Source organism: Felis catus, chromosome X (assembly GCF_018350175.1).
Source record: "Felis catus isolate Fca126 chromosome X, F.catus_Fca126_mat1.0, whole genome shotgun sequence".
Lineage (NCBI taxonomy): Eukaryota > Metazoa > Chordata > Mammalia > Carnivora > Felidae > Felis > Felis catus.
The window spans coordinates 28571499-28594697 of record NC_058386.1 but is presented as its reverse complement, the minus strand read 5'-3'; the positions used below and the strand labels follow the sequence as shown (position 1 = coordinate 28594697).

The window sequence follows — 23199 nt, the reverse complement described above, 5'->3', positions numbered from 1 at the left end:
ATCACTAAAACTTAGTATTTGTAACCACGGACAAAGAGGACTATAGTTAATAAGACCTCTTTTTTTTGACTCAGCTAATTCCTTTAAAAACTCAAACTCTTGTACTGTTTGTTATTTTGTTAACCTTATTTATTTTTGAGAGAGAGCACAAAGAGCAGCAGCAGGGGAGGGGCAAAGACTGAGGGAGAGGGAGAATCCCAAGCAAGCTTCACACTGTCAGCACAGAGCCCCACAGGGGCCACGATCAAGAGTTGGATGCTCAACCAACTGAGCCACTCAAGCACCCCTGTACTGTTCGTTAAATTTTTATGTTGTTAATAAGGATCCAACTTTTCACTGTGATTTCCACATCTTTTTCAATTCTAAGTTATGTTTTCCTCTACAAGTTCAACACAACTGTACCTAAGTGCAAACAATGATGTTAGTTTGGGAACTTTTTATAATTCTGTAATTTACCTGCTAACCTAAATTCACATCAACTTACATTATTAGTCAAGACGTAGCTAGAACTTGTCCACTGTCATTGTGCACTGAGGGAAGGGTTCTCAGTGGAGTCCTGTCACAGAGCTTAGAAAAGACATAAATAGTTTTTTTCCCCCAGTGGCTTAATAAACTTGAAAAAAAAAGGAGAAATCTTTCATTAGGAATCTTGAAAGAAGCTGTTAGTAACCACTTGTCATCAGGATTAGCGACCTCAAGCTAGATAAAAATTGATGGTGGGGCTCTGTACCTTCTGTGCTCTGCTGCTTGGATCATGTATTAGCATTGGCACCTGATTAACTCTCAAAACCATCTCCTCTGATTAACTCCCAAGACTTCTTTTATATTATCAGTACTGATGTCCTGAAATCTGTCCTAAAAGACTGTCCTTAATTCTCTCCCACTGCCTGCAAAATTTCCCCTCTTTATGCTGGAAAAATGTTTGGCCTTTACTCTATTTATACTTTTTTGGCTTGATCTTTCACAAACACTGGCTGGAGACTTCCATATTTGGTGAAGAGGGAATAAGTGATTACTCTGAAACTTTTTTTCTGTTTTAAGTGCTTTCTGTATTTGGAACAAGGTATGTGAGCCTTCTCAGTACTGACTCTTGCTGTTACAATAACCGAATGAATTTCCTTAGAACTTATCTTTCCCTTAAATTACCTTTGAGGTTGTTTTCAGTCTATGCTAATACTTGGCTGTGTATTAGGAAAAAATGCTTGCTTTAAAGTTTAAATTGTGAATGTTATGATAAAGGGAAATACCAATATAGAAAAGATAATATATTCTAAATGGAATTTTAGAGAATTTTTAATAATTGATTTAAAACCCCTACATCAGCTTATATTAGATTTAAACAATTGATTACAAATCTATTTTAAGTGAAAGCGCTATATACGTCTATTATCGTATTTTATTCTCTAGGGTACATATACTATTTTTCTGCCATACGAATCTGTAAAAAACAAACAAACACAAAATCTAAATTTCGATGACTTGTAAGAAAATATATTTTTTTCTTATTCCAGAGTCTCTTTCGATCTTTTGTATTGGCTTTAGCTCCACGTATGAATCTCTCTTTTTGGGAACATAGTCTATTTGAAGCATGAGTTTCTACTGTCAAAGGAAGGAAGAGCCAGAGAAGTGAAAAAACACATCATGATGCTTAAATTCCTGTCTCAGAACTGACACACTGTTATATTTGTTCTTGTTCTATTGGGCAAGGCAAGTCGTACGATGAAGTCTACATCTGTGAGGTGGAATTACACCTACGTGATCCATGGCATGCAGGGAGAGGGAAGAATGAATCTTGAGCAAATAATGCAATTTGCCAATTTGCCCACCAACTTTTAATGCAATTAAATGTGTAGTTAGTAAATATAGTAATTGTCTGTATTGACTCTTGTTTTGTAATAAGTCCTTAAGACTATGCTTGATGCATTATACAATACCTCATGAAAACAAAACTCAGAGTTTGTTACTATGATTATTTCCATTTTACAGACTTAAAAGCTGAGGCCTGGTGTTGCTTACGAGATATTAAATGCTGGCTAGTACATGATCAAGTCAAGCAACTTAGGCCCAGTACCCATATGGGTTAGTTTGAATTACTCAAAAAGCTCACTCAAATAAGTACGAGTGCAGGTAGTTCATTTGGAAAGTGATCCCTGGTAGCATAAGGGAAGGACATGGGAAATGAGCCAAGGAAGGGAAAATAGACAATAGTGGTGTTACTCTGGGCCATTTTGAGTTCAATATTCCAGGTACTCCTTGAGGAGCCTTCAAGAATGTGCCCAACACTTGTTCCACTGGGCTTTTTAATCCATCGATTTCTCTCCCTCATTTACTGAGGATTGTACCTAGGGAAATTAAATCTCTGTCACTTCTTGGCTGCCCCACAGATGGGCTTACCACATTCCCCTAGATCTGGAAAAAGCCTTCTTGCAAAGAAGTAGAAATGTGGACGCTTTAGGTGGGAAATCTTCAGCATCACAGAATCTGTGCACAGTTATGGGTACACTCAGTGTTGGGCCAGGGAAATAAAGCACGAGGCATTAACTCTATCTACCATTTTCTTAATCTTTACTTCATAGTGCAAGTTTAGCAAATATATCTTGTGATTTAAATACTTGTTTATAATACACCAAAAAAAGGACTCTGTGTTTGAGCCTTTGTCTGTTTATAAAGCATCTCATTGACATAGACCTTTGGAAGTGACTGTTGTGCACTTTGGCTGATTGTTTTACTTTTTATTTGAAAAGGGCTATTTTACAATCCAATAAAGTAAGTGTGTGTACACACACACACACACACACACATACACACACAAACCACAAAATAATGTGCTTTTAATTTTTTAGTAGAGAAAGTTAATACTTTAAAATTTTTTAAGGTTGTTATTCATTTTTGAGAGAGACAGAGCACCGGCAGGGATGGGGCAGAGAGAGAGGGAGACACAGAATCCAAAGCAGGCTCCAGGCTCTGAGCCGTCAGCACAGAGCCTGACATGGGACTCGAACCCGCAACTGTGAGATTATGACCTGGGCCAAACTTGGATGCTTAACTGACTAAGCCACCCAGGTGCCCCAAGAAAGTTAATATTTTAAAAGTCAAATTGACTATACTGAGGTATGGAAACAGGTATCTGGTTAGTGTGTATACCAGGATCCAAGTGTTTAATTTCACCTCCACATTATATCAGAGACATTGGGATCTTATTTTTATTGATTCTACCATAATTAATCCAGTGTTATTATTTTTTTACAAACATAAGTTGCCTTTTTCCACAAAAATAAGTAGTGACACACTACTAAAGTGTATTTCAGGTGTGCATACTAATTAATGGTAACTTATTTTTACCGATAACAAGTTTACGCCCACACAGTCATGTTCAAACAAGATGAGATATTTGAAATCACTTTATAAATTATAATGCATGTCAGAAATATTCATTGTTCACCACGACCCAGAAATTGTACTACTAGGTACTTACACAAGGGATACAGGTATGCTGTTTTGAAAGGACACTTGCACCCCAATGTTTATAGCAGCACTATCTACAATAGCCAAAGTATGGGAAGAGCCCACATGTCCATCAATGGACAAATGGATAAAGGAGATGTGGTATATATGCACAATAGGGTATTACTTGGCAGTCAAAAAGAATGAAATCTTGCCATTTTCAACTACGTGGATGGAACTGGAGGATGTTATGCTAAGTGAAATTAGTCAGAGAAAGACAAATATCATACGACTTTACTCATGAGGATGTGAAGACACAGAACAGATGAACACAAGGGAAGGGAAGCAAAAATAATATAAAAACAGGGAGGGGGACAAAACCTAAGAGACTCTTAAATATGGAGAACAGAGGGTTATTGGAGGGGTTTGGGGAGGGGGAATGGGCCAAATGGGTAAGGGGCATTAAGGAATCTACTCCTGAAATCATTGTTGCACTATATGCTAACTAATTTGTATGCAAATTAAAAAAAATAAAACTAAAATTAAAACAGAAGAAAGAAATAAAGAAAAATTAAAATTAAAAAATTAAAAAAAGAAATATTCATTGTTCTCATTATTGCTAAGCACAGATTTCATTTTTCTGGGCATGAAGAGATATAATTTGTACTAATACCATTTCATATTTTTTTTTCTTGAGCTTTCAAATCAAGAGGAGTCTACTTGCTATAAATTTATAAATAATATTAAAAAAATCTTACCAATTGTTAATATGAATGCCACCTGGAAATTGTGTGTCTTGTACAAGATAATGCAGTTTATACAGATGGCCCATAAGAAGTAGTGGTATATCTACAAAAATGGTTTATAGGTTTTCTTGGGGCCCCTGCATGGATCAGTTGGTTAAACATCTGACTCTTCATTTGGGCTCAGGTGACAATCCTGGGGTCTTGGGATCCAGTCCTGTGTTGGGCTTTGTGCTGGGCATGGAGCCTGCTTAAGATTCTCTCCCTCCCTCTCTCTCTCTGTCCCTGTTCGGCTTGCACTCCCTAGCTGAAAAAAATATATAGAAAAAAAAAAAAAAGGTTTATAGGTTTTCTATTTTTTTTTATGTTTATTTTTGAGAGTGAGAGAGAGAGACAGAGTGTGAACAGGGGAGGGACAGAGAGAGAGAGAGAGACAGAATCCGAAGCAGGATCCAGGCTCTGAGCTGTCAGCACAGAGCCCGACCGGGGCTTGAACTCACAAGCCGCGAGATCATGACCTGAGCCAAAGTGAGACGCTCAACCGACTGAGCCACCCAGGCGCCCCTCTCTCTTTATTTACAATTTTCAGTTTTAATATGTGTCATAAATCTCTCACATTTAGCCTTAACAATTCTGTACCAGTATTTTTATTCCCATGATGCAGATGGACACAATGTGACACAGAGGGATTAAGTAACTTGCCTAAGGTCATAGACCTAGTGAGAAGTGGAGCTGGGGTGTGAACCCAGTCTATTTGATGCTGGAAGGGATGTATTTAATCACTGACCAGTGCTGTCTCTGATACATATTCTTAGCATGGAATTTGAAAGGAACAATAACGAACCATTTGTACCATATGCTATATGGCGCTCTGTTTTCTAAGTCATGCTACCTCCTACCTTTTCATGCACTCTTGGAGTTCTGATTTGTCTTCCATTTTAATGATACATCTTCCTCAGTGGTATGGTGCTCTATTTCATGATAACTTCTGTAACCATACAAAAACAATATTTCTACAATTCTTGCATTGTGTTTTTCATACATTTGGTGTTACTGATTATTTCTATGAACATACAATTGTGTGATTATATAAGGTTCTAGTCATAATGCCGATTTGTTAATATAGCATAAATTCTATGATTAAGTGGCAGGGGATGGGAGGGAACTTTTATCCAATATGAGCCGACACAGCTGTTCAAATTATTTTCTGGGTCCATCACCTCCCCACAATACAGAGCAATTGACCTCTATGAGAAAGAAGCAGCATTTGCAGGGGAGGTAAAGGGTCAGAGAGGTCATCCATAGCATTTTACATTGTGCTAAGAGTCACGACAGTCATACAAGATACAGTGAAGGGCAATTTCACCATATTCCAGAGTGTAATTTACCCAGAAAAATCAAGGGAGATTTTTTTTGCAAGAAATATTATCTATTCCTAATTTGTATTCCATATAGTGATGAAAATAAATACTTGAGACCCAAGGACAAATTTTGGGAGAAGATACTGAAAAGTGATTTTATACAGAGCGGGTGCTCAGTGCATATTTTTGGAAATGAATTGATGATTACGACAAAGGTTTATAGTTAACAGAGCAGTTTAAGCAATATGAAGTGCAGGGAAAACACGTTGGCCTGGGACTTCGTAGATTTGTGGTTTAATTATGGTATTGATTAATCATTTGATTTATTTAACCAGTTCTTATTAAGTATCTGTTTCTGCCTGAATACACCGTATTGGGTGTCAGGAGTTACGAAGACATAGTAGTCCTACTGTCTAAGTGCGTTTACATACAGAAGTAATAGGTGGTATGTGGGCTCCATTATAGAAGAGTGTAAAATATTTGTATGTATATGTATGTACACACACATGCATGATAATAATAGAGTTTAACAAATGCTGAAGTGTTTGTGTGTATCAGAAGAATTGATGAGTTCTTCCATAGACAGAAGGGTGATTGTGAAAAGTTTCACATTTGAACCTGATCTTAAGGCTGAGAGTTTTCATGGACTCCTGGGTGGCTCAGTTGGTTAAGTATCCTACCTCAGCTCAGTTCATGATCCCACGGCCCATGAGTTCGAGCCCCACGTTGGGCTCTTGGGTTCTGTGCTGACAGCTCAGAGCCTGGAGCCTGCTTCTGATTCTGTATCTTTGTCTTTGCTTTTCTCTCTCTCCCCCCTGCCCACCAAAAAAACCAAATAAACGTTAAAAAAAAGAGTTTTCAAGTCACATTCCTGGGACTCCATAAGCAAAGGACTCAAGTAAGAAAGTGTGTAGCTTGTTCATCGAGACTTTTGGTTTGTGCGACTAGCGTAGACCTGGTAGGTATGTGGGTAGAGGCATAAGGAGTATTTGTGAGTGCCGATAGGCATGATGGATATTAACTTTATAAAAGTATTTGGAGTCAAACTATAAGGGCCCTTATTTGCCCTTCTAAATAATCTGGCCTTTAACCTTAGGACAAGCATTTCTAAAACTTAAATAATGACTCAAGAGTTGCTTATTTGGTTCCTAGATAGATGATGAAGCCATTCATTGACAGGAAGAGTAGGATAATGTGACTTTATTTGGGAAGATGAATGATATTGCTAAGGTACCTACAGGACATCTAAGTGGAGGTATTAACTTGAGTCAGCTCTGTCAGTGTCAAACTCAGGACATTAATCTAGATGAAAAATAAAGATTTAGATATCTGTGTCATCAGTATCAATGTGGTGGTTGAGGTGAGGTAAGAAGTCACTTTGTTTAGGGAGAATAAATGTAATAGACCAAGATAAGAAGAGATGAAGAATAGATAGGACCCTGGGGGAATGCCAGCATTTCAAGGGTGAATGGCAGAGAAGTCAGTGAAATGGATTAGGGGATTGCTCTTGTGTTGGGAGGAGAAAGAAAGACGGTGATATTTCGGAAGATCAGAAAGTTTGTGCACTCTTTCTAGTAACATGATTCATTCTAGGGGCTTCACTTACCACATGCCAATTGGCTTGAATCTCCCAAATCTTTACCTTCAGCTCAGATTTATCTCTTGCACTTGAGGCTCTTAAATTCAGTGGCCTACTGTATGTATCTTTCTTTTTGTCTGAAACATCCAAAAGGCAATATTTCCCAATTCTTCCTGGGACTTCAGAATTCCAGTTTCAGTAGTATCATTGTCTGTAACTCTCCCAAATCCCCTACCTCCACCTATAATTAATAACTAGTTCTTATCAGTAATACCTATTAAACATATTTTGCCTGCATTTACCTTTCTCCAGTCCCACTGCAGTTCACCAGTACAGGGCCTGGATTATAATGATAATTGTATGGACTATAATTATATGGATTCTTACATGGATTAGAATTATAATCAACTAGTTGGTCTTCTTGTTTCCAGTCTTAACACTCCCAATATATTTTCCATAATGTGAAATTCATTTTTAAAACACAAACCAGTGGTACCTGACTGGCTCAGCCAGTCGAGCCTGTGACTCTTGATCTTCGGGTTGTAAATTCAAACCCCATAGTGGGTGTAGAGATTACTCAAAATCTTTAAAAAAAAAAAAAAAAAAAAAAAAAAAATATATATATATATATATATATATATATATATATATATATATATAATATTGTCATTTCCATACTTGAATTTCCTTTGGTTTCTGTCTTCTGCCTAAAATTTAAGTCTCTTCCTAATTTGGCTAATAATTAGTTATCTTTTTTCTAAAGTCATCTTGGCCACATTTGTCCTTCTCCTCATCCCTCTCTTGTTCCATGAACAGACCATACTCCTCTCACATCCTGATAGTTGTGCCTGATCTTTTTATTATCTGGGGTTCTTTTTACCTTTTATACTTGTATATTCTTAATTAACTTTCAGAACGCAGCTCACACTTCATTAAGGAAGCATTGGATTTGTCAAGTTAGGTTGCTTTCTGTATACTTTTTTTCTTTTTTGAGAGAAAGAGACATAGGCAGTATGAGCAAGGGAGGGGCAGAGAGAGAGGGAAACAGAGAATCCCAAGCAGACTCCGCACTAACAGTGTGGAGCCCGACCTGGGTCTCAAACTCCAGAAACCATGAGATCATGACCTGAGCCAAAACCAACAGTTGGACGCTTAACAGACTGAGCCACCCAGGCACCTCTCTATATACTTTTGACAAAACCCTGTATTTTCTTTATCAGAGAACTTACCCATGTATCTACAATCTATTTGTTTTGTGTGTGTCTATTTCTCTCACTGTGCTGTAAAGGCAAAAGGGTCGGAACCTTATCTTTTATACACTTGTATTTATGTCACCTTGTAGGTATCAGTATATGTTTGTCACTTGTCCTACTACCCTTCAAGAGGAAATGTTATGCAATAGTTTGCTATTGGTGCTCTCAAAATTACCATGCATTTAGCAATTTAAAATAATACCTGTTTATTATCTGAAAGTTCTTCAGATCTGAAGTCGGAAATTGACCTCACTGCACTAAACTTAAGGGCCATCAGTGTTCTGTGCCCTCTAGAGACTTCAGGGAAGAATCCATTTCCTATCTTTTCCTTTTGCAGAGGCTGCCCGCAGTCTTGGTCTCATGGCCTTCTTCAGTCCTCAAAACCAACAACTTTGGCCCAAGTTCTTCTCATGCTTCCTTCTCTCTCTGGTCCTCCCTCGTAGGCTGCCCTTGATTACCCAGTATAGGCGCCCTATCCAAAATTACCTGATTGCCAAATCTAATTCCATCTGCAACCTTAATTCTCTTTGCTGTAACGAAGAGTTTTAAAATACTTAAGCTCATTTTAAAAACAAATGGGTTTTAACAAAACTTCTTCAGAGATTTTGGGGAGTGGGACATGAACCTCTTAAGGGAGGACCGTTTTTCTGTATACCACAGGTTAATAGAATTAATATCTGCAAAGAACAAAAGAAGAGGTCTGAAAAGTAAATTTGGTCTTCATTAACTTAAAACACCTTTATTGAGCACTAACTGTGTAACACATTCTGTGCTAAGTGCTGGGAATACAGTTACAATGTATATAGTCACTGTCTTGGAAATCAGAAAGGATATAGGTGATATTATTAACAACTCGTGTAGGGTGACGAGCAGTGAAAACTGCATTACATTGACTGTAATGTGAGTGGGAAATACGGAAACCTTTTTGACACTTACTGGTTTTCTCTTCTTTGTGTAGTAATTTAATTATTTTAGACCTCCTCATTATAAAATGACCACAAATGTCACCTTCGGCCCTAACATTCTGTAATCCTATGATCAAAAGCTATTACTCAGATTTAATGGAAAGCATTTTTCATGCCATTCTCCATTCTACTGTCTTCCACTTTGCATTGCCATTTTGTGGTATTAATAACGTGGTAAATCCATTTTCTAAATATGTCCTGAGTTTTGGGCCTTCCTTCATAATGTTCCACAGTATCATGTAACCTTATCTAATGTTTACCATTAATCTTCCACATTTCTCATTTCCCTTTTTCTCATTTTTGGTGGAAGCAGAGAATAGAGACCATAATACCTCTTCCATGTAACTTAATTGTCCTCTATTTAAAGTGAAATAAACTCATATCCCTTTGTATTTCTTCACCATATGTATTTCTAAACTGTTAACAACTCCAATATGCCCTTCTAGTTCTAAACTTGTATTTTCTGGGTGATGTAAGTGATGAGGATTTTCAGTTAACATACTAATACCCCAAAGAAATATTATTTTAAAAAATGTATTTCTCGCACAGGTTATGATTAACTTCCCTGTGTAATGAGGATAATTTGTGGTATGTATGTAACTGAGTTGTTTGCTTGTTTTGGTTTTTAAGTGCTTCTGCTCACATTGTCTTATCTGATCCCATGATCTCCCTCCCACCTTCCTTTATAATTTCATCCCATGCTCTTCCCTTCTTCAGAGTTCAGAGTACGACAAAATGGAGTTAAATATAATGAAGAGCATGCCTTTTTTTATTTAAGTATAGTTGACACGTGTTATTCCATTAGTTTCAGGTGTACATTGTAGTAATTTGACAAGTTTATACATTATGCTGTGTTGACCACAAGTGTAGCTACCGTCTGTCCAGTTACATGACTAGTATGATATCATTGACTCTATTCCTTAAGCTCTGTTTTTTATTCCTGTGGCTTACTTATTCCATAACTGTAGGCTTGTATCCCCTGCTCCCCTTCACCCATTTTGCCCAGCCTCCTCCCCTCTGGCAGCCATCAGTTTGTTTTCTGTATTTATAGTTTTCATTCTGCTTTTTGTTTGTTCATTTTTTTAGGTAACATTTATGAGTGGAATCATAGGGTATTTGTCTTTCTTAGTCTGACTGACTTCACTGGGTATAATATCATCCAGGTCCATGCATGTGGTTTCAGATGGCACTATTTCATCCTTCTTATGGGTATGTAATATTCCACTGCATATATATACCACATTTCCAGCATCCGTTTGTCTTTTGATGGACATTTATGCTGCTTCCATGTCTTAGCTATCGTAAATGATGCTACAGTAAACATAGAGGTGCGTATATCTTTTCAAGTTAGTATTTGTTTTCCCTGGGTACATGCCCAGTAATGGAATTGTTGGATTGTATGGTATTTCTTTTTTTTAATTTTTGAGGAACCTCCATAGTGTTTTTCCACAGTAGCTGTACGAATTTATGTTCCTACCAACAGTGCACAAGGGTTCCTTTTCTCCACATCCTCGCCAATACTTGTTTCTTGTCATCTTGATTTTAGCCATTCTAATAGTCATGAGGTGATAGCTCATTGTGGTTGTTGTTTTTAAGTTTATTTATTTTGAGAGAGCACAAGCAGGTGAGGGGCAGAGAAAAGGGGGGACAGAATCCCAAGCAGGCTCCGCACCCTAAGTGCAGAGTCTGACGTGGGGCTTAAACCCATGAACCACGAGGTAGTGACCTGGGCTGAGTTTCAACCAACTGAGCCACGCAGATGCCCCTCTCATTGTGGTTTTGGTTTGCATTTCTCTGATGATGAGTGAAACCACCAGCAAAATAAAATGACAACCTACTGAATGGGAAAAGGTACTTGCAAATGGCATCTGTGATAAGGGGTTAATATCCAAAATATATAAAGAATTCATACCACTCAACACCAAAAAACCCAGATCAGTCCAATTAAAAAAAGGGCAGAGGATCTGAGTAGACATTTTTCCAAAGAAGACATGCACATGGTCAACAGACATATGAAAAGATGCTCAGCATCACTAATCAAAAGTGCATGCCCTTTTAGTGTCTTCTCTTTCTGCTTTTGCCCTTGCGTTCTCCTTCTAAAGATTCGTCTTCACCTGTGAAACTTTTTTCTTTCCCTTTTATTATTATTATTTTTTTTGCTCATTCAGCTAGATTCAACCTAGCTATCAACTTCTAGAAAATGTCTTCCCTAACATTCATATGGCTGCATATCCCTTTCTCTCTGTGTTTCTTTAATATCCTTTGAATATATGTATCGTTGTTTATATAAAATGTTTAATATTTATATATCATTTGTCTGTATTCTACGAGGTTGTGGACTTCAGTAAAAACTGAGTTCTGTTTATCTTCTCAGAAACCACTACAATGACCAACAGATGCTAAGTATTCTTTCAGTAATTAGTTTTTGTAGATATTCTATAAATTCCTACATAAATAAATGATTTCATTATATCTGAAAATCAGCTCTCTGAGTTAAAAGGCAGTTAATGCCTTTATTTCACAGATAAAAGAGACTGAGGTCTGGCATCTCTAAGGCCGCCATTCTCGTAAGTCCTGCACTGGGACTGGGAGCCACTTCCCCTGATTTAACGTTCTCTCACTTTGCAAACTTTATTTTTGTGCAGTAACTCTTGTGAATCATGAATCTTGCAATTTAATTATCTCACATTTATAGGCGACTGAGGGTCTCAAGAATATAAAAGTTAATAATAGGGCAAAAGGTCATTGCAGTAATTCTAGAAAATATGAAGAACCAGATTTATTGGGTAAAAAACAACTTTATTGGAAAGGGTTAATTAATTCTGAGATGAAATACAATTTTTATTTCATGGTAGAAAGCTAATTTTATATGAGTTTTCCCTATAGAGAGAAGAAAATAAAATGTTGGTCACTTTTTGCAATTTGTGAAGCAGTAGTTCTTCACTCCTTGACACCTCCAGGGAACAGTTTTCAACTAAATTGTTCTGACAAAGATTTTGTTCTTTGCCTCTCACATTAATATACTCAGGCATATTTTCATTAGTAAAAGAAAACCAGTTTAAAAAAAAACCCTAGAGAAAACAAAATAGAATATGTGCTTCTTGAAATGACTAAACAGCAGTATATAATTACTTCCTAGTAAAACAAGTATCATTCTTTTCTCATCCTCTTTGTTGTTGATTTCACATTCATATCTTACTATAGACTGTGTGTCTATAATTACATATATGTTTTAAGTACCGAAATAATCTCTAAGATCTATAGCAATTTATCTTATATGTATGTTTATGTATATCAACTTCAGATTAACTATGGATATGTAACTGTGCTTAAAATGATCAACTTCAAAAATTTTTTTTTAAGTTTATTTATTTTTGAGAGAGAGAGAGTGAGAAAGCAGAAGCAGAGGAGTCGAGAGAGACAGAGACCGAAGATTCAAAACACCCTCTGCACTGATAGCCCTAAATCGGCACTGGAACTCATGAACCATGAGATCATGACCTGAGCAGAAATCAGACACTTAAACAATTGAGCCACCCAGGCACCCCTGAAATGATCAACTTTTAAGTTATATGAGAAATACCAATGGAAATGGATAGATTTAAATATATAAAAGTAGGGGCGCCTGGGTGGCTCAGTCGGTTGAGCATCCAACTTCGGCTCAGGTCATGATCTCATGGTTTGTGACTTCGAGCCCCGCGTCGGGCTCTGTGCTGACAGCTCAGAGCCTGGAGCCTGCTTCCGATTCTGTGTCTCCCTCTCTCTCTGCCCCTCCCCCATTCGTGCTCTGTCTCTCTCTGTCTCAAAAATAAATAAACGTTAAAAAAAATAAAAAAAAATAAACATATAAAAGTATAAATTTTTGGCGTAATAAAAATGAAATGAAAATGAAAAGAAATATGGCCACTTGGGAATATATATTCATTCACTGACTGAGAGTAAGTAGCTTAATTTATGACTGTGATTCTTAACTTGGAATTCATGATAATAGGAATCTTCTACAGGGAGGTCAGTGGACCCTATGAAACTGTATGTAAATATGTCTGTATAGACATTTTTTAATGTAGAGAATGATCATTATTTTATCAGGTAGTCAAATGGAGTCCACAACTTGAAATGTTTAAGAACTAGTGATTTATTAGCTCATTCCAGTTAATTTTAAAATATCAAGTGTTCAATAGATTCATGAGGAGAGGATATAAACAAATATTTTGATAAATGTAGAAACATGTAGAAGAAGTTTCTAAAACACGTCCTACTAAATTAGGTTCTCATTAACATGAGCATCAACTATCTCCTTATATCTAAAGAAGTAGCAGTTGCTTTAAAAATAAAAGTACCAAAGCGTCTATCAGCAGCATAACCTCATTCTTTCTAGTACCACTAAAAATTGGTATGACCACTGGTAAGGTAATATGACAATATTTAGTAAAAGCCATAAAAGTTTTTTTTTTTTTTTTTTTACTATTGATCCGTTATTCTGGGGCAATTATATACCAGAAACTGAAAGAGAAAACATGAAGATGTTCATTGTGGTGGAATCTCTAATAGCAAACAAAAGGAAATGGCAGCCCATATGATATTTATGATAAAATAAGTTTAAAAAGGCAGAATATTATTGTGACAATGTAAAATATATATTTATGGGGATTGTAATATGTAGACACATAACCTTAGAGTGATAGTTTAGTATCAATTTTAATATTAATTTTAATATTGGGGCACCTCGGTAGCTCAGTCAGCTAAGCATCCAACTCTTGATTTTGGCTCAGTTCATGATCTCATGGTTCCTGAGTTCAAGCACCCATTGAGCTATGTGCTGGCAGCATGGAGCCTGATTGGCATTGTCTCTCTCTGCCCCTCCCCCACCCACATTCTCTCTCCCTCTCTCTCTTTCAAAATAAACTTTTAAAAGATATTAATTTTAGCGTTAATTAATTTAATTATCTTAAAAATGTTTCCATAATATTAATCTATGGCAAAACTTGAGCACTAAATATCAATTAGTAAGTACAGGAGCCTTATTATTTAAAATATTAACAAACAGATCATCTAACATCTTAAGGAAGGTTCATATTTCAAATCTGGATAAATCCATGTAGATGTGCAGGTTGTAGACTATAAAATTCCAGGATGTCATTCACATAGATTACAGCATACATGGAATTCCTTGGATTGTTTCAAATAGAGGCTCTGAAATCATGGTTATTTTGTATTTGTGTTAATACGTTCAACTTTTGTGACTTCGATTATCTTATGGCACTCCATATTATCTATGCGAAGTTGTTGATGTGAAAAGCCATGGACTTTGATTCAAATCATCTGTATCAGGTTCATGTCTGTGATTTACTGGCTTTATTCCTTCTGAGCTTGAATTTTTTACTGTATAAAATGGCAAATTTCATATGGATTGAGATGACATATATAAAACAGCTCTATGAACAATAGGATACTAATAAATGTTATATATTTTATAATAAAATCAGTCATAATTCACTAATAGCATATTTTTCTTGTATTAAAAACGAAATAAACAAGAAGACCTGGTGAAGATGTTTGTATGATGAAGTTCACCTTTAGTGCTGTTTACACAGGAGATGCATACTCTTTTGCACATAATATCAAGGTTTCCCTCCTGCCTTCAAGGCCTGTCTACAAATCACTCTTTGTACATATAATTGAAATCAATAAAAATATTGCTTTACTACCTACTTTTCACTGAAAAGTACATGGAATAGATCTCTTCAAATGTCTTCCTATTCAGCTTCTGATGAAGGTGGTTGGGCTTGTTTTAAAACCTTAAAACGTGTGCCTTCAAATGACTCCTTTACTCTCCTGTGTCTGACGGGATTTACACGCACATAGAAGAAAAAATAGGTAGCATTGCAAGTGAAGCCATTAACTTTTAGGAAAATGGGTATATGCCATTGAGACATAGATGTACTCACAAGTCTTCCTGCAGCAAGTCCATGAAAATGGTGAAAAGTTTGACCATTTGAAATGTTTTGTTAATTTATTTTCTTATTATCAGAAGGGTAGTACTGAATTTAGGGAAGTATATTCACAAGAGGCTAGATTAGTTTCAGAAACTATTACTATTTTTATTTATCCACACTTGTCAACAAAGAAAAAACTTCCATATTGTAACCATGATTTATCATGCACTGTATACTTAATGCTGATATTTGGCCCAGTGCATAGTAGTTTGTGCGACTAATGAAAATAAGAAAAAAGGATTTTGTGATGCTAAATAAAATTTTGTCATCCTGGAAAACAGTTTTAGGTTTATTATTCATCCACTGTTATGTCATATCACTTAAGAGTATCCACTTATAGATTAATAATGTGCTTTAAAGATAAACAGATGTTTTTAGTACATGGATACGTTTGTCATAGGACAGTTGTTCTTTACAATAGACCATCTTTTTTAGGGAGAAGTAGTGGAGATTTACTGTTGAAAAAGAATACGCCAGCAAATGAGGTTATTTTGTTAGGGCATTTCAATAACAGTTCTTTTGACCCAATGTAAATAAAATGTAAAACCTCTCCATTTCAAATCTCTCTCAGATGTACTGATTTATTAAACACTAATTAACATGATTGCATTTCCAGTAATTTAAAGGTAGGCTTTGGCTTTAGAAAAGGATTTCAGTAAATCAAGATTGATTATTTTTCTGTCCATTTAACTCCATACTAATTTCCAACCTGAAGAAAAAGACATAATTTTTAAAAGTCCGAGTTCTGTGAAGCTGTTTCTTAATAATTTTCCACCGTAATCTCTTGGTACAGGAAGCCCTTGGAGATTTTTCCTTTGAGTATTTATATGTAATCCACCAAGGATATCATTTGCATTTTGATTTGAAATTTCCTGACTTTTGGATGCAAAGAGGTAGTGGAAATTTTGGAGTTGTGAGATATCCCCTCCTCTAAAGCATTTGCATGTTTATCAAATGTTTGCTGAGATCTTGGTTTGTGCAGACAGTGCCAGTTTCTGGGATGCAAAACCATGCTCCTGTAAGGGGAGGGGCTGTGCCAGGGGCCCTTATTACAAAAGAGGGGAAAATCATTTCTCTGTGGACTGGGGATGGAGGTGAGGGTGTAAGAGGAAAAGCACTGGAATAGTTTTTCAGAAGAGATAACAGATAATGGGTTCTTCTGATAATACTAGAGTATTGACGGACCATAGGATAATAAGTAGTATCTGCTTGGGCGCCTGGGTGGCTCAGTAGGTTAAGCGACCGACTCTGTCTCAGGTCATGATCTCACAGCTCCTGAGTTTGAGCCCTGCGTTGGGCTCTGTGCTGACAGCGTGGAGCCTGGAGCCTGCTTCAGATTCTGTCTCTCCCCCTCTCTCTCTGCCCCTAACCCACTTGCATTCTGTCTCTGTCTCTCTCAAAAATAAGTAAACATTAAAAAAAAATAGTATCTGCTTTATTCATATGAGACTACTTTTCTGTAATGCCTTTATATAATTTTGGAATGAGTATAGATTTGACCATATCCATTATTTTTCACATCTCATTTTAGTTTGGATGCCTAATACCAACATCACTTCTGTTTAACTTCATTATCAATGAGTTTAATACCAGCTATAAAATAACACTAATGCATAATAACTGAGAGTTATTTTGGTTGTGAAATATCATATTCAGAATTCTTAACTCTTAATCTTTTTAAAATTTTACATTACAGATGAAAGAGAAGATGTTCAAAAGAAAACATTCACAAAATGGATAAATGCACAGTTTTCTAAGGTAAGGATATTTTGTTACTTCTCTTTTAAGATAGAATGTTAGTGATTGAATTTTCAAAATGAACTCTACCTGTGTAAATTTAAATGTCCATATTGTTTTTATCATAATGTCATTTTGCTTTAGCTGTGCAAATGTGGGAATATTATGTTGACTTTTAATTAAGTAAAAAGCTGCAGAATATATGGTAAAGAGAAATCATTTAATTAGAGAAAATGTGTCTTTGAATCTTAATGATAATGTGAGTTTCTTTAATTACATCAGTCATCGAAGAATCATAACAGCAGTCTTCCGCCAAGTAGTTGGTATATGTCACACATTAGCAGAAGATCTGAGGGACTTTTACTGTCTGGAAGTGATCATTTTTTTGTCCCTTTTGGTCTTTACCAGCTCATGAAAAACTCGTAGAACTGCCTTGACTCTGTTTGGCCCTGTCACATAGGGCATGTGTCAAATAATTTAAGATAAGAAGATTCTCCTCTTTTTCTGCAGGCATCAACCCATGCTCTTCATAAAATTTATTTTGCAAATGCAACTTAATTTATAATCCATAGACGGCACAACTCCAGATAGTTATGTGTGAACACAAAGTAAAATGTTCTTACCTTGAAAACTAGCAGTAAGAGTACCATGTAAGGAGGTTTATGTACATTTTGAGGTTAGAAAGACTTGGATTTGTATTTAATAACTCTGAATTTAGGCAAATCTAATGTCTTGTGAATCATTTTTCCATCATGTATATGAATATACATATATATTGTCTACCGAACAAATCAACTCCTAATAATGGAGATAGAAAGGTAATAAAATATGGTCCCCATATTCAAGCTTCAGGAGAAGTAAAAGAGCTAATAATGGTTATTTTGCATGTGATAAGGAGGATTAACAGGGTCAAGATAGGTGAAAATTCTGACCACAGTGCCTGACGGGCTTAATGTATGTGAATCACTCTCTTCATGGTTCTGTCTTTTTTTATAAAAAGTCTTGGGAATGGATCCAGAACAGTCTACTGGGAGAGGCAATATAAAAAGTGTTCCCGGGGCGCCTGGGTGGCTCAGTCGGTTGAGCGTCCAACTTCACTCAGGTCATGATCTCACGGTCCCTGAGTTCGAGCCCCGCATCAGGCTCTGTGCTGACAGCTCAGAGCCTGGAGCCTGCTTCAGATTCTGTGTCTCCCTCTCTCTCTGGCCCTCCCCCCGTTCATGCTCTGTCTCTCTCTGTCTCAAAAATAATTAAATGTTAAAAAAAAAATTAAAAGAAAAAAGTGTTCCCATTACTATTACAAAAGGTTTTCAAGTATCATCCATTGTTAGTGATACTTTGTGGCAGAATTTTTGCCAGGTAATCTTCAATATTTTAGCAAGAAGTAAAGTTACTGAATTTTAAATATGCAAATTTCATTTACATTTACTTAATTAACAAGCAATAAGTTGTTAATACGGAACTTTACATAATAAACATAAAACAGGAACACATATTTTAGAAATCTAAACTTTTTTGGAACTAAGTAGGTACAAGTAATAAAAAAAGTTGTAACAACACTAATGGAGAAGAATAAATGAAAGCTAAAGTCAGAAATATGTAGGACAGGAATTCCTAATTCCCATAATATATACCAGATGGATGTATATGGGGTGTGTATATATATATATATATGTATATATATATATATATAGATGTTTATTGCTATATCTACTGGTCTCATTAAAATTTTCTAATTTTGGGGGCGCCTGGGTGGCGCAGTCGGTTAAGCATCCGACTTCAGCCAGGTCACGATCTCGCGGTCCGTGAGTTCGAGCCCCGCGTCGGGCTCTGGGCTGATGGCTCGGAGCCTGGAGCCTGTTTCCGATTCTGTGTCTCCCTCTCTCTCTGCCCCTCCCCCGTTCATGCTCTGTCTCTCTCTGTCCCAAAAATAAATAAACGTTGAAAAAAAATTTTTCTAATTTTGGAATTTTGAAACAGGCAATGGATAAAAGTTTTCAAACAAACATACACACAAATCAGAATCATACAGAGATTTTTTGAAATAATAAATGTGACATAATAGTATGAACCTTTGAATTAAACCAATGAGTTGTTTTAATAAGGTGTGTAAACATAACCAAGACAAACACTGTGAATTCTCATTCCCACAGATCTACCTAGATCATTACTCTCTATACATTGGTGTTTCAGGTATCATTTACCACAACTCACATTCTACTATACAAACCATAGCTTGATATGCTGCCTTCTGTAAATACTTTGTTGGCACTGCCTTAGAGCAATTTTTCCCTACCCTTATGAGGGCCTATATTTTAAAGGTTGTGAAATAATTACATGTATGAGTGCATTGAGTGTTTTGTCCAAAGTATCCCCACCTCCAAATTCAACTTCTGCTTATTCCATTTATTTTCTAAATGTTCTCCCTCAACCTGTTACAGTTGGATCAGGAGAGTCACCAAAGTTTCATATTTGGGAAATATACTAGGTATCAGAAATATAAATATTTACAAAGACAAAAGGTATTTAGAGATAAAATTTATATATGTGTGTGTTGAATTTTCATTTAGAAAATCTGAAGATACATTTTCCATGTTACCTGATTTTTTCTTGTCAAGACTTCAAGTAATGACTAAGCTTTTGTAGTGAGAATTATGAGAAAGCTAATTGAGTCAGTTTATACCAATTGATGATACCAAAAGATCAGCATAACTGAGACATGTCAACTGACACATATTTTTACTACATGGCATTCACCAGAATTCCAGGCCTGTATGAGACACAAGATTAGTTTAAATTCAATCTTCAGATCTAATGGAACCTACACATTTGGGAGATACTGGATAATTACTAAATGGAGTAGCCCTGAGTGGGCTGTACCGGTGAGAGAGTGGTAAGCCCAGTACTCTGGGCTAGAATGAATCTAGAAACCTGTATGAAGAAAGCTCTACTGACTGAGAGACTCTATAGAAAAGATCCTCAAAGAGCAAACCACTCGAGACAGAAAATTGGATGCCACTGAATGCAGGAATGTATATTTTCTTTGTAACCCCAATGATCTGAACCAGTGCACTAAATAAATATAATAAATGCAATTTGGACAGTAGTACAAAATTTAAGTATATGCTAAGTTTAAGGAAAGAGGAACAATTCTGACAGAACAATGTATTGAAGAAGACTTTAAAAGAGAGACAAAGCAGTGAAAAATTATTATCTGTCTGTGTGGTAAATTAGACCAGAGAATACACATATAATAATAAAAATGAATACAATAAGTTACAGTGCTTAACAGTGACGTTCACACACATTCATTTATATAATATTTGTAAAGTATTAAGAGACCACAAAGTAGTTCACCATTATTTTATGAAGTTACATAAGGGATATTTAAGGGGGGAAATGTGACTAAATAAAGCTTTATGGTGTTGTGTCATTTGAAGCCAAATGTGCCTGTGTAGTAAATCCAACTAAGTTTTCACTTTTCCAGTACGATTTTAAAATAAACTCTATCTCTTCTTCAAAAGAAGTCATCTATTAACTTTCAATTCCAAAAATTTCTACTAGAATATGATTTATCACATCTATTCTATAAAGATGAGCAAACATTATAAATCTCCACGTAAACACAAAACCATTGCTATGTAAGATTAATTCAAGGTGAATATTATATTCATGTAATTTGTAGATATTTTACAATCCTAAAAATGTTTACTGTTTACCGCAAATATGATTCACACAGTAGGAATCGCACAGGTTCATTCACACAAGCTTATTTAAGGAAAGTATACTTGAAATTATCACCCAAAATAGTTTTGTCATAAAACTTGTTTGTTGTTTGTGTTAGAGAAAAAGCAGTCTTTGCTGGGAAATATTTACTACTAAATCAACTGAAAGATTTAAACTACCTCCCAGTGAATTGTATGATGATGGTTTTGATCCTACATTGGATTTAGTGATTATCTTTGTTTCTGTCCTCCAACTGCACTTTTCTGTCTGATTCTTCCCAAAGTAGTAGACGTCTTGATATTTTATTTAAATTAAGTAGAAATGTGTAATTAGTTTTGTCTGTGAACTTCCCAATGGCCTATGATATGATGACACGTTTATATCTTCATTGCCACAGCGTATATATCTATACCTAAAGAGCCAGATTTTACCCTCTGGGGATAATGATAATACAAGATATAATTAACTGGTCTAACATACATTTCCCCCCAAATTTATCATTATTTATCTCCTAGCCAACATGATAAGCATGATGTCATACAGATTAACGCTAAAATTGTGAGTCAGTAAAGCAGGCTTCTTTACACAGCTCTCTATCATGAGACTTAGGAAAAATTTCACTGTGTTGAATTTATTTCAGAAAGAAAGGTAAACATAGAATAAGAAAAATGCTTTGAGTCTTATTTCCCTTATATGTCCATGTCTGCTTTCTAAGAAAACATATTAAAGGAGCTTTGTAAATACTAAAACATAAACAAAGAATATTGCCATTTTTGTTACCGTGTAGTATATTTTCTGAATTGAAGGATCATATATTTATGCAATTTTCCTGGATGGTTGCTCACTTCTTTCTTGAACACAATTTTGGCTACTTTCCTCGGACAGAACGGGGAGAGTACAACATTTATTTATGTTTTATTATCCTACTACACTCTGTATGCCAATCCATGCCCTCAACACACATATGCACATGAACATACATGGGCTCACACTCAGTAAGCATTTTATATGTTTAAAATGAATCAGCTTCATTATACAAAAAGAAACATAATGAGACATAGAAGCAAAACTGTTTTTCTGAAATAGGTAGCAATATGTATACGTTTACTCTGTGTCAGTTCAAAACTGATATACAGCTAACAAATTTATATACAGCTCCTACTCAAGGGGCCTGATATAACATAGGTGATAGAAGTATTGTATTCTAGAAGGATCACCATAGAAATAAACTCCCCACTCTGTCCCTGGCTTCCTGTTTGTCCCTACTATTTGGTATCTGAAAGAATTAGTTTACTAAATAAAATGAAGGGCAGTGAACTGTATCTCTGGATCATGATAAGCAGCTATTCAGGAGGAAAATTTTCCTTTACCCTGAAATGTTCTTTTGGCTGGTCTAAGAATTAAATTGATATGAGACAGGTTAACAGGAGAAAACAACAACAACAACAACAACAATAAAGGTAAATTACATGCACACTTAAGACCAGTGGTAACACGGAGATCCCCCAAAAACGACCAAGGCCTGCAGCTTTTATACATTTTAGACAAAAGAGATGACAGAATAAAGAAACCTATGTTTGGAAGCTTCAATTGATAAGGAATTTTAAATAGAATTTGTGCTGGGGTAGCAAATTAGTAAAAGTGACAAGGTTTATTTACATAGCCTCTGGTTTATATAGTTTCTTTAGCCCTTAATTCCCTGTCTCTGATGGTAAGAACGTCTCTTTACCTCCCGGCACAGAGAAGATAACTTGTAGATGAGACATTTATTTCCTGCTTTCAGAGGGACAAAGGAAAGTCAGAGTGTTCTTCTTAGAGCCCTCTTTCTTAAGTAATTTTAATTCAAAGTAATAATATGCCACCATGGCATGTCTTAGGGAGACCTTCCCTGAGCCCTAACACAGCACATACAATGCTTTGATAACACTTGAATTATTTGGTACAGTTGTTTGGGTGAGATGAATATTGGTACAGGAAACTATAGACCTCCTCATTTCTGAAATTGTGCAGATTAGAAACTTTGTTCCTGTATATCCTCATATTAATTGCACTATTCAATAATATCTTTATGGTTGTTCTAGTGATATCATGAGATAAGTATTCACTGTGAGTGTAGGCAGCTTGCTTGAGGTAAATGGAAGCTGGAACCCAAGAAACTGGACACTGAAATCCATGGTATTTTCCATATCTGTGAATGTTGTGACAATTATTCCATCTACCAAGTGCTCTGCTTTTCTTGGGACTCATCTCAGAATTGATAAGTTTGAGGACATTGAAAACTTGAGAGTAGAAGGAGTTTAATGCTTGCAATACCAGGAGATGCTTTATAATCTACCTTCAAAAGTTTAGTAACCCCATAACTCAACTGTTGTTGAGGGAGATTTGTAATTGATTA

The 23199-nt window shown here is 35.9% G+C and overlaps 1 protein-coding gene across 10 annotated transcripts in view; it reads left to right on the top strand.

Annotated features, from left to right (window-relative positions):
* The window catches only part of DMD (dystrophin), a 2379610-nt gene that overhangs the window by 526172 nt on the left and 1830239 nt on the right, over window positions 1-23199 (top strand). For all 10 annotated transcript variants that reach the window (XM_045050793.1, XM_045050788.1, XM_045050791.1 and 7 more), the window contains exon 2: window positions 17038-17099. In XM_045050793.1, the coding sequence (XP_044906728.1) occupies window positions 17038-17099 (62 nt within the window). The remainder of the gene's footprint in view (window positions 1-17037; window positions 17100-23199) is intronic.